The sequence below is a fragment of the Hippocampus bargibanti genome, linkage group LG07 (assembly GCF_051943395.1).
Source record: "Hippocampus bargibanti isolate YZ-2025 linkage group LG07, ASM5194339v1, whole genome shotgun sequence".
Taxonomy (NCBI): Eukaryota; Metazoa; Chordata; class Actinopteri; order Syngnathiformes; family Syngnathidae; genus Hippocampus; species Hippocampus bargibanti.
The window spans coordinates 4,428,558-4,443,763 of NC_142740.1; the positions used below are offsets into that span (position 1 = coordinate 4,428,558).

The 15,206-nt window shown below is 30.9% G+C and overlaps 1 protein-coding gene across 1 annotated transcript; it reads right to left on the reverse strand.

Moving 5' to 3' along the window:
- Nucleotides 1-1,111: 1,111 nt before the first annotated feature.
- usp46 (ubiquitin specific peptidase 46) lies at nt 1,112-14,989 on the reverse strand. Its single transcript, XM_089000648.1, has 9 exons — nt 14,658-14,989; nt 11,296-11,376; nt 10,165-10,378; nt 7,371-7,609; nt 4,786-4,862; nt 4,628-4,711; nt 4,297-4,494; nt 2,273-2,351; nt 1,112-1,757 (listed from the first exon to the last, which is right to left on the reverse strand). Exons 1-9 carry the CDS (start codon nt 14,691-14,693, stop codon nt 1,656-1,658), a joined length of 1,110 nt encoding a protein of 369 aa, XP_088856774.1. The 5' UTR covers nt 14,694-14,989; the 3' UTR covers nt 1,112-1,655.
- Nucleotides 14,990-15,206: the final 217 nt, after the last annotated feature.

The window sequence follows — 15,206 nt, forward strand, 5'->3', positions numbered from 1 at the left end:
CCTAATTTGAAATCCTAACCTTACTTTGAAACCCTAATTTGAAACCCTAACCGGGATTTAAAACCCAAATTTGGAAACAATCCCTTCTTTAAAACCCTAATTTGAAACCCAAACCCAACTTTGAAAGCCTAATTTGAAAACCTAACCCTACTTTGAAACCCTAACCCAGATTTAAAACCAATTTGAAACCCAACCCCTTCTTTGAAACCCTAATTTGAAACCCTAACCCAGATTTAAAACCCTAACCCTACTTTGAAACCCTAAATTGAAACACTAACCCAGATTTAAAACCCTAACCCTACTTTGAAACCCTAAGTTGAAACCCACATTTAACTTCCAACCCTTTCTTTAAAACCCTAATTTGAAACCCTAACCCAGATTTAAAACCCTAACCCTACTTTGAAACCCTAAATTGAAACACTAACCCAGATTTAAAACCCTAACCCTACTTTGAAACCCTAAGTTGAAACCCACATTTAACTTCCAACCCTTTCTTTAAAACCCTAATTTGAAACCCTAACCCAGATTTACAACCCTAACCCTACTTTGAAACCCTAAATTGAAACCCTAACCCAGATTTAAAACCCTAACCCTACTTTGAAACCCTAAGTTGAAACCCACATTAAACTTCCAACCCTTTCTTTAAAACCCTAATTTGAAAACCAAACCCTACTTTGAAACCCCAACCCTGATTTAAAGCCCAAATTTTAAACCCAACCAATGCTAATTTTCCGATTTGATGCTAAAGATAAGCTCCCGGGGGGAAAAAAATATGGAATGAACACGACGGTATGAATATTTACTACTACAAACACAATTTACACGAATAAAACGACAACAAAGTATGACTAAATGCAAAACTAACAAAAACAAATCGTATTAGTGTTAACAAATACAGTAAAGTCTCGTTACATCGATATTCAAGGGAGTCCAAAAAAATATCGATATAACCGGGACTATCGATATATCCGACCCTGTTTGCATGTAATTTTCTCCGTGCGTGCATAGAAATAGTATCGATATAACCGGGACTATCGATATATCCGATATCGATATAACCAGACTTTACTGTAAATGGTAAAAACATGTCAAGATAGGCCAAAGAATCGTCAATGCTCAACTTTTTTATTGCATTTTTATGGTCATAGGAAATTTCATATTGTGTTGATTGATGAGCAACAAACTTGAAATAAAGAAAAACATTAAAAAAAAAAAACTACCGAAGGCCAAATTCAATGAAGGTTGACAATGCTGATAACACGCTTAAAATAAAGTAAAATACAATTACAAAAATAAAACTACAGTGTTACTTGTGTCTGACTGTTAGTACTACATTACAGGAATAAATAACGTCAATAAATAAGAGATTCTATCCACGAAATATCGTGTACACTTTCCACGTTAGCTGATCCCATCGTTAGGTAGTTTTTTAAAATTTAAAATATCACTTAAAAAATAAAAAAATAAAATGCATAGGAATCGCGAGGAATGACAATAGGTCCAGTTACACACCATCCTCTATAGATTATTTTGCTTTGCGTAAAGTGCACTCAGATGCAGGTGAAGTCCGTTCAAAATGTTCAGGAGTGGCTTTGTCGTCACATGTGGAGGAGTAGGAAGACAAGGGGGGAGGTTGTGGGGGAGGGGGGGAGGGGTCACTCCCTTGACTGGTAGAAAAGGATGTAACCGGACTCGGAGTTCTTGGAAATATCTGAGGTAAGTCCGTAAAACTCCTCGATGGCGTGAGCGTCGATTTTCTGCGGGAAGATTTTTGTATTTATTTATTATTGGACGGATGACACAAACACATGGATGCATCTGGGAAATTTAAAAAAAAAAAAGGGGATGATGGAGAATAAGAAGTTATCATATTTAAAAATTTCATGCTGTTATATGCTTAGTCAAACGTGTGACTCGAATACACAATTGAAGCACAGACAATCTGAGGTCAATCTGAGGTCAACAGACACAGCTGTTATCTTCATCTCGGAGATCTGGCCTTGAATAGAATTTAGGACTTGGGAAACTCTTTTAACCCCGAAGCAATTTACAACTTGAAACGGATTATTCTCATTTTAATGGTTTCCTATGGGAAATTAATTTTTGGGATACACACTTTTCGCCTTACACACTCTGTCTGGGAACCAATTAAGTTCGTAAGCCAAGGTATAACTGTACGTTAATGGCTCAAGGGCCTGGATGCATCCCTGCAAACATGGCTCTCATGCAAAAAAAAAACAAAAAAAGAACAAAGAGAAAGAGGGTGACGCACCTCCACGATGTCATCGTCAAAGAGCAGCCAGAAACCATGACTCTTCACGATGGTGATGTAATGCCCTCTGTTTGGACCACTAAAGGAACACATATAGGCATTCCATTAGCATACCTGGCAACTTCTGAAAGCAGAAAAGCATTGTAATACGCTGTAGTACAGCTTACTGCGCACGCACGGTAAACTATCTGCATTTCCGCTTGTTAGTGTTTTTTTATAATAATAATAATAATAATAATAATAATAATAATAATAATAATAATAATAATAATAGATTTCATTTTTAAGCGCATTTCGAAACTCTCAAGGACACTTTACAGTCACGGGATATTTTTTCTGCAGGTGAGCAGCGGCAGCCACACGCGCCAGTGTTCACTCAACCCGGAAGTAACGTGGTCATCATAAGAAAACCTTTATTTGTTTTACCCAATGACACCATTTACAGCAGCGAAATAATCCACATCCAAAATTTTGGAAATTAGAAAAAAATGCCTGGAAAATTCTTTGTAAAAATTTTGAAAATTAGAAAAAAATCCTTGAAAAATGATTTGCCCAAATTTTGAACATTTTAAAAATCACTGAAAAATTATTTGCCAAAACGTTGAAAATTAGAAAAAAATGCCTGGAAAATTATTTGCCCAAATTTTGAACATTTTAAAAATCACTGAAAATGTATTTGCCAAAATTTTGAACATTTTAAAAATCACTTGAAAAATTGAAAATTAGAAAAAATGCCTGGAAAATTATTTGCCAAAATTTGGAAAAATCCCTGAAAAGGTATTTGCCCAAATTTTGAAAATTAGAAAAAATCCAGTAAAAGTATTTGCCAAAATGCTAAAAATGTGAAAAATGCCTGGAAAATTATTTGCCAAAATTTTGAAGATTAGAAAAATCCCAGAAAAATTATTTGCCAAAATTAAAAAAAAATAGAAAAATGCCTGGAAAATGATTTGCCAAAATGTTGAAAATTAGAAAAATCCCTGAAAAATTATTTGCCATAATTTTGAAAATTAGAAAAATGCCTGGAAAATTATTTGCCAACAATTTGAAAATTGGAAAAAATCACAGAAAAATTATTTCCCAAAATTAAAAAAAAATAGAAAAATGCCTGGAAAATGATTTGCCAAAATGTTGAAAATTAGAAAAATCCCTGAAAAATTATTTTGCCATAATTTTGAAAATTAGAAAAATGCCTGGAAAATTATTTGCCAACAATTTGAAAATTAGAAAAATCACAGAAAAATGATTTGCCAAAATAAAAAAAAAATGGAAAAATGCCTGGAAAATTATTTGCCAAAATGTTGAAAATTAGAAAAATCCCTGAAAAATTATTTGCCATAATTTTGAAAAGTAGAAAAATACCTGGAAAATTATTTGCCAAAATTTTGAAAATTAGAAAAATCCATGAAAAATTATTTGCCATAATTTTGAAAATTAGAAAAATCCCAGAAACATTTGTTGCCAAAATTTTGAAAAGTAGAAAAATCCCTGAAAGATTATTTGCCAAAATTTTGAAAATTAGAAAAATCCATGAAAAATTATTTGCCAAAATTTTGAAAATTAGAAAAAAATACCATGGATAGCTTTGTGCATAAGGTGTCTCAAGGAGCTTTGGGTTGTACATCTTAGAAGTTGTGATATTGCAACTTAGAAGTTGTGATATTATCGTGCTATTGATATGATGCAGGCAGACACACTAGAAACTTCATTGATAGCTGGTTCCCTTGCTTGTATGTTCTCTTCAAATTATACAGATGGCTTGTGCGATTTGTTTGTGGAGGCTGATTGATGGGATATTTTAACCTTGCAGTCTACACTCTGCCTTTGAACTATCAATAAAGTTGAAACGAGTCCAAATTTCCCTGTGTTTTCTATCCATGTTCTCACCTTTTCACTTTTGTTTTTTGTTTCAAGCTTTTAATTTCCATTCGTTGCATAACTTTGACAAAGTCGAGTTTTGCGGATGTCACGTGTTGGGCAAAAATGCAACATCTTGGGCTGATATTTTCCGCCTCGTATTTCACCTGCCGCAGTGGACGACCACAGCCACCAAGTCGTACATGCGATCCAGGTTGACGGCGTCGCCCGACGTGTTAAAGAGGCGCAGCTCCAAGGGGAAGACCACACGGTACGACAGCTTGGTGTAGCGATGCAGTTGTTCCATGTACTTGAATCTTTTCAGGTGCAACGCCAGGATCATGGGCAACTTTTTCACGCACATCCTAGTGTTAAAAAAAAGCAGGTGGGTAGTTGAAGTTATTCCAAGTGCGGTGACAAATGAAATCTATACAAAAATGCATCTGAAATTTAGGGTCAATTATTTGTGAGGAACCCCCTTGAGATGCGTTCACGGACCGTTTCTGGGCCTCCTGCTTGCTGCAGCACATCTCGCAGTAGTACTTGTATTCGCTGCACAGTGTCTCCGTATTGCTGAAATCCCTGCAAGGGGTGGTGGAGTGTATTGAACTTGTTCCTGCTTTTCCCACTTGGCGCCTTTTCAAAATAAAATCTACCTGAGGCAATGTGTTATGGACGTGTTCTGTTCCACATCCACCGAAAGGTCGAGGAAATCTTCATCTTTGCTGCTCACCTGGCAAAGACATTGAGGGGAAATTAAGATAAAAATAAATATTTATTATTAAAATTAACCACATAAAAATACATTAAAAGTATAAATACATAAACAAACAAAAACATACATGAATAAATACATACACAAATAAATGAATAAATAAATACAAAACCACATAAAAATACTTTATAAACAATCAAAAACATATACCCATGAATAAATACATACACAAATAAATAAATAAAATAAATAACCACATACAAATACATTAAACAATATAATAAATACACAAAATAAAGGAAAAAAATTCATTAAAAAATATGTAATAATAATATTTAATATAATGAATAATAATATGAAGCAAACAAATACAAGATCAATTTATTTTATCACAAATATCAAATAAATGTGAAATTTTTTGTTCGAACAAAAATGTTTAATATTTTGTGTATCATTGTAATTATGTAACTTCATTTCACATATTTATATTTAATACCTTTTTATGATCAAGACAATTAAAGTTATTGGCACGTTTAGCTTGTATCATTTGAAGTTAAGTAGTATATTTTTAAAATAAAATGAATTTTCTTAATTCTAAGGAATAATAATATGAAGCAAATAAATACAAGATCAATTTATTTTATCACAAATATAAAATATATCACGAATAAATTATATATTTAAAAAAATGTATACTATTTTGTGTAGAATTGTAATTATGTAACTTCATTTCACATATTTAATATATATTTTTTTTAATGATCAATACACGTGGACCCTTTAGCATGTCCCATCCGAAATTTAGTAGTATTGGATTGGATTGGATATGCCTTTATTAGTCTCACAGTGGAGAAATTTACATTTCACATTTCACATAGTATATTTTTAAATTAAAATTAAAATAACATTAATTTTCTTAATTATAATGAATAATAATATAAAGAAAATAAATACAAGATAAATGAATTTTAAAATTGTTTATTTTTATTTTATCACAAATAAATATAGCAAATATATCACAAAAAAATTAATTATCTATTTTTTTTAATATAAATGTCTAATATTTTCTGTAGAATTGTAATTGTGTAACTTCATTTCACATATTTACTAATACTTTTTTATGATCAATACATGTAACATCATTTTTTAAATTAGCAAATATATCACAAATAAATTGTATCTTTTTTCCGAATAAAAATGTCAAATTTTTGGATAGAATTGTAATTATTACATATTTTTTATGATCAATACATTTAACTAAAGTTATTGGAACATTTAGCTTGTCCCATCCGAAATTTAGTATATTTTTAAATTAAAATTAAAATAACATTAATTTTCTTAATTATAATGAATAATAATATAAAGAAAATAAATACAAGATAAATGAATTTTAAAATTGTTTATTTTTATTTTATCACAAATAAATATAGCAAATATATCACAAAAAAATTAATTATCTATTTTTTTTATATAAATGTCTAATATTTTCTGTAGAATTGTAATTGTGTAACTTCATTTCACATATTTAATAATACTTTTTTATGATCAATACATGTAACATCATTTTTTAAATTAGCAAATATATCACAAATAAATTGTATCTTTTTTCCGAATAAAAATGTCAAATTTTTGGATAGAATTGTAATTATGACATATTTTTTATGATCAATACATTTAACTAAAGTTATTGGAACATTTAGCTTGTCCCATCTGAAATTTAGTATATTTTTAAATTAAAATTAAAATAACATTAATTTTCTTAATTATAATGAATAATAATATAAAGAAAATAAATACAAGATAAATGAATTTTAAAATTGTTTATTTTTATTTCATCACAAATAAATATAGCAAATATATCACAAAAAAATTAATTATCTATTTTTTTTATATATAAATGTCTAATATTTTCTGTAAAATTGTAATTGTGTAACTTCATTTCACATATTTAATAATACTTTTTTATGATCAATACATGTAACATCATTTTTTAAATTAGCAAATATATCACAAATAAATTGTAACTTTTTTCACAATAAAAATGTCAAATTTTTTGATAGAATCGTAATTATTACATATTTTTTATGATCAATACATTTAACTAAAGTTATTGGAACATTTAGCTTGTCCCATCCAAAGTTTAATAGTATATATTTAAAATAAACGTAATTTTCTTTATCATAATGAACATAAATATTGGCTATCTACTAGCTAGCTTTCTATCTATTTGACTTACTTCTGGGTTGAGTCAATGCTGGCGCGTGTGGCTGCCGCTGCTCACCCACAAAAAAAACTTATCCTGTGACTGAAAAGTGACCTTGAGATTTTTGAAAGGCGCTTTCTAAATGAAATGTATCATTATATTATTATTATTATTATTATTATAAACATAAAGCAAATAAATACAAGATTAATATATTTTTTTTTTAATTGCGTATTTTTATTTTATTTTCCACCCATGATTGAAGTTAATCAACAAAACGAAGCTCTCCACTTAAATGAAGCCGAAGAAATTTGGCCACCTACCGTCTCACAGTTGAGGCATCGGGTCTCGTTGGTCAAGGTTCCTTGGAAGATGTCGTGCACCCAGGTGGACTCCGTCTTCTTCGTGGCCACCTCGGGGTCGGCGTGGGGACCGTTGTTGTTCCTCAAGCGGCCGTTTTGCTTCTCCTGCTTTTTCTCCTCCTGCAAGATGTCCGCCACCGTGTTCAGCAGGTAGTTGAGGAACTCGTGGGCGTCTTGCTGCATGTAGTTGTCGAAAAGGTCTGCAAGAAATTTCACAATGATTATAAATACATCAATAAATAACTAAAAATGCACACATAAATAAATAAGCAAGCACGCAAATAAACAATCAAATAGATAACCAAATAAATCAATAACCACATAAAAATACATTAAAATATATAAATACAGTAAAGTCTCGTTATATCGATATTCAAGGGAGTCCGAAAAAATATCGATATAACCGGGACTATCGATATATCCGACCCTGTTTGCATGTAATTTTCTCCGTGCGTGCATAGAAATAGTATCGATATAACCGGGACTATCGATATATCCGATATCGATATAACCAGACTTTACTGTACATGCATGAATAACCACATAAAAATATAAATACATAAATGAACAAACAAAAATATAATAAATATATACATTAATAAACAAAAGAACACATAAATAAACAAAAACGCATAATAAATAAATAAATACATTAATTAATTATTTAATAAATAAATACTAATAAATTTAATTAATTTAAAAAAATAATAAATGATAAATAGCCAAAGAAATAAAAAAATAACCACACAAAAATACATAAAAAAATATCAATAGATAAATAAACAAACAAAAACATACATGAATAAATACATACACAAATAAATGAATAAATAAATACAAAACCAGATAAAATACAGTAAAGTCTCGTTATATCGATATTCAAGGGAGTCCGAAAAAATATCGATATAACCGGGACTATCGATATATCCGACCCTGTTTGCATGTATTTTTCTCCGTGCGTGCATAAAAATAGTATCGATATAACCGGGACTATCGATATATCCGATATCGATATAACGAGACTTTACTGTACATGAAAATATAAATAAATACATGAATAAATAAAAAATATAAATACAAATATATAAATACCTAAACAAAAAGATGCATACATGAATAAATACAGAAATACATAAATAACCACATAAAATACATTAAACAATATAATACATAAAATAAAGACAAAAATACATAAAAAATATGCATAAATAAATAACCACATAAAATACATTAAACAATATAATAAATACATAAAATAAAGACAAAAATACGTAAAAAAAAATATGCATAAATAAATATGTAAATAAATGCATGAATAACCACATAAAAATATAAATACATAAATGAACAAACAAAAATACAATATATACATTAATAAACAAAACACATAATAAATAAATAAATACATTAATTAATAAATAAATACTAATAAATTGAAATAATTACAAAAATAAAAAAAATAAAAAAAATGATAAATAGCCAAAGAAATAAACAAATAACCACACAAAAATACATTAAAAAATATCAATAGATAAATAAACAAACAAAAACATACATGAATAAATACATACACAAATAAATGAATAAATACATACAAAACCAGATAAAATACATGAAAATATAAATAAATACAAGCATAAATAAAAAATATAAATACAAATATATAAATACCTAAACAAAAAGATGCATACATGAATAAATACAGAAATACATAAATAAATAACCACATAAAATACATTAAACAATATAATAAATACATAAAATAAAGACAAAAATACATAAAAAATATGCATAAATAAATAACCACATAAAATACATTAAACAATATAATAAATACATAAAATAAAGACAAAAATACGTAAAAAATATGCATAAATAAATATGTAAATAAATGCATGAATAACCACATAAAAATATAAATACATAAATGAACAAACAAAAATATAATAAATATATACATTAATAAACAAAACACATAATAAATAAATAAATACATTAATTAATAAATAAATACTAATGAATTGGAATAATTAAAAAAATAAAAATAAATAAATAAATAAATGATAAATAGCCAAAGAAATAAAAAAATAACCACACAAAAATACATAAAAAAATATCAATAGATAAATAAACAAACAAAAACACATGAATAAATACATACACAAATAAACGAATAAATAAATACAAAACCAGATAAAATACATGAAAATATAAATAAATACATGAATAAATAAAAAATATAAATACAAATATATAAATACCTAAACAAAAAGATGCATACATGAATAAATACAGAAAGACATAAATACATAAATAAATAAATAACCACATAAAAATACATTAAACAATATAATAAATACATAAAATAAAGACAAAAATACATAAAAAATATGCATGAATAAATAACCACATAAAATACATTAAACAATATAATAAATACATAAAATAAAGACAAAAATACGTAAAAAAAAATATGCATAAATAAATATGTAAATAAATAAATATGTAAATAAATAAATGAATAAATAGCCACATATAAATATAAATACATAAATAAATAAACTAATAAAAAATACAGAAATAAACAAATAAATCAACAAACAAATAAATAAACAAGTAAATAAATAACCATAAAAAAATATGTTACAAATATAAAAAAAATACACATGAATAACCTAATAAAAATAGAGAAATAAATAACCACATTAAAAAATTAAAAAATAATAAATACATACTGACAACGCGGTCTCCTCACCGTTTTCCTTGCGCAGGCGCGAGATGAACTTCTTGGGCGGGATGACGCCCACTTTCTTCTTCTGCGTGGCGATGGAATGGAAGAGATCGGCCAGGCAGGTGAGCAGATTTTCCTTCTTTTTCTGCTGCGCCTTGTAGGCCAACACGTTTTCGCGGAACGGCCGGCAGAAGTAGAGCGCCTGCAGCACCGAGTTGCAGTAACACGTGTTGCCAAACTGGAATCAAAACAAAAACGACCAATGACCCGTCAGATGCGTTTGTCCATCCGCATGTGTTTACATCTCATTAGCAACTCCATTACTAAGCATTTCAAAATGCGTTTTAATGCATTCTGGCTGAAAGATCATTATTCAGTGGTTTAAAGGACAACCGACGTCTCCGGACAAGTTGCGTCCATAATTTGTAAAATGTCTTCAAATGACTTCTACTGAGCGTATTTTACAAAGATTCCACCGCATATAGCTATATTTTACCTTTTTTAAGACTCGCGCTGAATATTCAGGAAGTCTTGTTTTTGAGTTGGTGACGAGTCCGTACGTGACGTCACGAAAGGAACGCTCCCTGACCGAAAAAAGACACATTGTAGCGGTCCTTCCATCACGTCAATGTATTTTGCTGTACTTGTTTGGTCTGGGGACTTCGTGTTGCACCTAAAAGCTGCCAGAAGAGGGCGTCCAAGCTCCATATAAGGAATTTATCAGTCTGTGGAAACTGAGATGGCCACAGGAAGTCGCCATTTTGTGCCTCTTTTTCTGTGAGAATGTTGCGAATGTTGAGAATGTTTCCCCCTCAATGTTGCCTCATAATGGCACGGAATAAATTCTTTAATCAATTGCAAACATGTATGCTTTCCACTTCAGAACTATTTGAATCATATTCATAACAGGATGTGTAACAAGAAAGCATGTTGTCCGAATCTGAAGCCATTGTTTTGATTCTCCAGCAATGCAAGACGTCTTGGCGTGATGTCACGAACTGGGGGCGGGACTTTCTGAAAATGCCCAATTCGTAGCTCAATTTTTTTGCTAAGTAGAAGTCATTTGAATTGATTTTACAAATTATGGACACAACTTGTCCGGAGGTATCGGTTGTCCTTTAACTCTCATCTGAAAGTATTCCTGTTGATGCTTACGTTGACCAGACCGAAGTAATGTTCATTGATGGGGAACTGCTCAGGGCCGATGTCTTTCTCCAGAGCGGAGGCATTGGTGCCCTGTAAGCAGAGAGACAATAACAAAAATAATAATTATTAAATAATAATGCTAATAATAATAATAATGATAATAAAAAATTAAAATATAACAATAACAATAATAACAAAATTAAAAATTAAAAATTACAATTAAGAAAATAAAAAAAATAAAAAAATGAAAAAAACTAAAAAATTAAAAATTTAAACAATTAAAAAGTTTAAAAATTAAAAAATTAAAAATTGAAAAAAAAATAATAATAAATAATTTAAAAATAAATAAATAAAAGAATTCAAAAATAAAAAAGACACATAAAAAAATAAAAATAAAAATAAAAATAAATAAATCAAAAAATAAAATAATAATAAATTTTATTTTAAGCCCTTTTCAAAGCTGTTAATGACACTTTACAGTCACAGAAAAGCATAGATACTGTAATCAATACAATACAATTACAAATAAAATACAATAAATAAAATACAATTATAAATAGAAACAAGATATAGAGCTACACAGAAAATGCAATTTTAAATAGGTGGGTTTTGAGATGGGAAGAGAATCCATGTTACAAATGTTGGGAGGAAGTGAGTTCCAGAGTTTGGGGGCAGAGCAGCTGAAAGCTCTGTCCCCCATCGTGCTGAGACGGGCATGGGGGAAGCACACAGAGGTGGAGGGAGGAAGAGGATCTGAGGGAACGAGGGGGAATAGAAATTTGAAGGTCAGATAAGAAATAAGGAACATTTGGACGTAGCAAAGTGCCGTTCATTGGATCAACGAAAACAGAGCCTCGTCTAAATTGCCCAGGTGTGTTACAGATGATTGCCAGGCCATTTTTTTTTCTCCCTCGCGCGAGCTCAAAGCAAGGCTTTGTTGAGACAACACGGCCGACAATTTAGCCGCCGGGCGCCTTTGACGGCCCCGCGCGGCGCTCGGTTTCCGAGCGTCAAAGAGAAAGATGGTGAATGGAGCTTTGTGCCGGTGAGAAATGAGAAGCATTAGCGTACGTACATTGACATCAATCGCGCTCTCTCCATTCATTGTTTGCTTTTCTATCAGTGGCAAAGGCTTTGAACATCCAGTCAGGAAGGAGCCTGACGGACAATTAATGGACAGATAAAGTGTGTTGAAGATTCATGAAAAAAAGGATTGAGTACATTCCAAACAGGACATGATAAACAGTCAAACAAAGGTGGTGTTACACTATTTTTCTCCCTAGTTACGATGAAAACATGATCTCCAAAAGCAAAGTGAGGGGTTGAGTCTAATTACAGTGATACCTCAGTTTTCGACCATCAATTTAAAAATTAAAAATTAAAAAAAATACAATTAAGAAAATAAAAAAAATAAAAAAATTAAAAAAACATTTTTTAATAAGTACAGTGATACCTCAGTTTTCGACAATCAATTTAAAAATTAAAAATTAAAAATTACAAAATTAAAAAAATAAGAAAATAAAAAAAAATAAAAAATTAAAAAAACATTTTTTAATAAGTACAGTGATACCTCAGTTTTCGACAATCAATTTAAAAATTAAAAATTAAAAATTATAAATTAAAAATTAAAATTACAAAATTAAAAAATTAAAAAAAATACAATTAAGAAAATAAAAAAAATAAAAAAAATAAAAAAATAAATTAATAAGTACAGTGATACCTCAGTTTTTGACAATCAATTTAAAAATTAAAAATTAAAAATTAAAAATGTGAAAATTTTTAATTTGTTCCAAGTCTAGAAAACAACTTTATAAACTATTTTACAGCATAAAGTGCACCCCCCCCACACACACATAAGATTCATGAAAAAAGGATTGAGTACATTCCAAACAGGATATGACAAATAGTCAAACAAATGTGGCGTTACACTATTTTTCTTCCTAGTTACGATGAAAACATTATCCCCAAAAGCAAAATGAGGGGTTGAGTCTAATTACAGTGATACATCAGTTTTCGACCATCATCCGTTCCAGAAACCTGTTTGAAAAACGATTAGTTTGAAAACCAAATCACCACTTCTCATTATAACCAATGTGATTTTTTTTTAATTTGTTCCAAGTCTAGAAAACAACTTTTTAAACTATTTTACAGCATAAAGTGCACCCCCCCACACACACACATAAGATTCATGAAAAAAGGATTGAGTACATTCCAAACAGGATATGACAAATAGTCAAACAAATGTGGCGTTACACTATTTTTCTCCCTAGTTACGATGAAAACATTATCCCCAAAAGCAAAATGAGGGGTTGAGTCTACAGTGATACCTCAGTTTTTTCGACCATCAACCGTTCCAGAAACCTGTTTGAAAAACCATTTGTTTGAAAACCAAATCACCACTTCCCATTATAATCAATGTGAAAATTTTTAATTCGTTCCAAGTCTAGAACTGCTTCATGTAACTATGTAATAATTTTACATGACTTTTGGTGGTTAGTTAATTTAAGCAAAAACAAACAAACAAATAAAGTGAGGAGCCATAAGAGCCGGATCTTTTTAGTGAGCCGAGCCAAAAGGACCGGCTCTCTGAAAAGAGCTGGAATTCCCATCACTAGTATCCTCAAACCCCCTTAAAAAATGGTTATGTCCAGCGGTCTTACATTAAATAGGTAAACCAAGAAGTGACCCAGACAATAAGAGCAACAGCAAAAGAAGTTTAAATTATTTTTTAACTGGAGTAAAACTGGACTTTGTTTTTGGAGAATGTTTCGAGTTATTCATCCCCTTTAAAAATACCAATATTGGTACAGTCCATCGTGTGAACCAGGAAGTAGAAAATGGCCTAAATTTGACTAAATTTAGGCAGATTCAATAAAAATGGAACAGTCCGATAGTTTTGATTCAACCTAAAGACCCTGGACGTCGCCCATTTCGTTCCAAAACCATCAAACAAATATTGGGTTTCACTATTTTATAGACCATAAACATAACTTTTTTAGCGTTTTACGCTAGAAAAGAGACATTCCTCCACCACAAATTTCAAAAAAAAAATGGTACGGTCCAGTCCGGCGACGTCACTGGGTCGTCGTGACGTCACAGTGAGTTTTTGCGATCCGGAGGACGCGTGAGTGCCCGAACGCAACAGAAGCACTGATGACCATACAGCGGTGCCTTTCTCTTGCCCTCTGGTGTGTACACACCCACGATAAACGACAGAGAAACATCCATCGGACATATTAAACATATTCAGCCAACGACGCCTTCGGCTATCAGCGTCAACTTTCGATCACCGCAAACCACAAACCCTCACTCAGGTCAACATGGAGGGTACTCCAACTCGCGCCACAGAGAAACGATCACTTTGTACTCACCATGTTACAAATGGAGGCGATATTTCTGACAGTCATTTAGTTTACTGTGTCCCCCTGGCCGCCATCTTCAGGAAATAAACATGATCGACGGAGTAAACAAGTGGAATTTCAAGGCCACACACACACTGCAAGAAGCCCAGTGGCGGCGTCGTAACCCGCGACACCATACGGGCAGCGACGACCGCCGAGGAACTTAGAGACGAAGCGATTTCATCACCAAAAGAGATGAAAATATAACATTTTGGAGCCAAGTTACGAGGGCGAGGTTTATCATGTTAGCAAACAAACAAAAAAATGCTTCCGTAGTGACGTCGCACAGTCCTGCCTACCTAACGCCAAACCTAAGGATTGGTTCAGCGCTCAGTATTTGATTGACAGTGACATGCACCCAATCAGAGAGTGTCAGAGTGAAATTTACCTTCCGTGCAACCTATCAACGGCATCTACAGTTAATTAAGCAAGGCGCCAAACGCAACATTTGTGGGTGGGAGGAATTTGATTGATAGACAATTACAGCGAATCACAAAAAGGAGTATGAAAAGTTGGCGG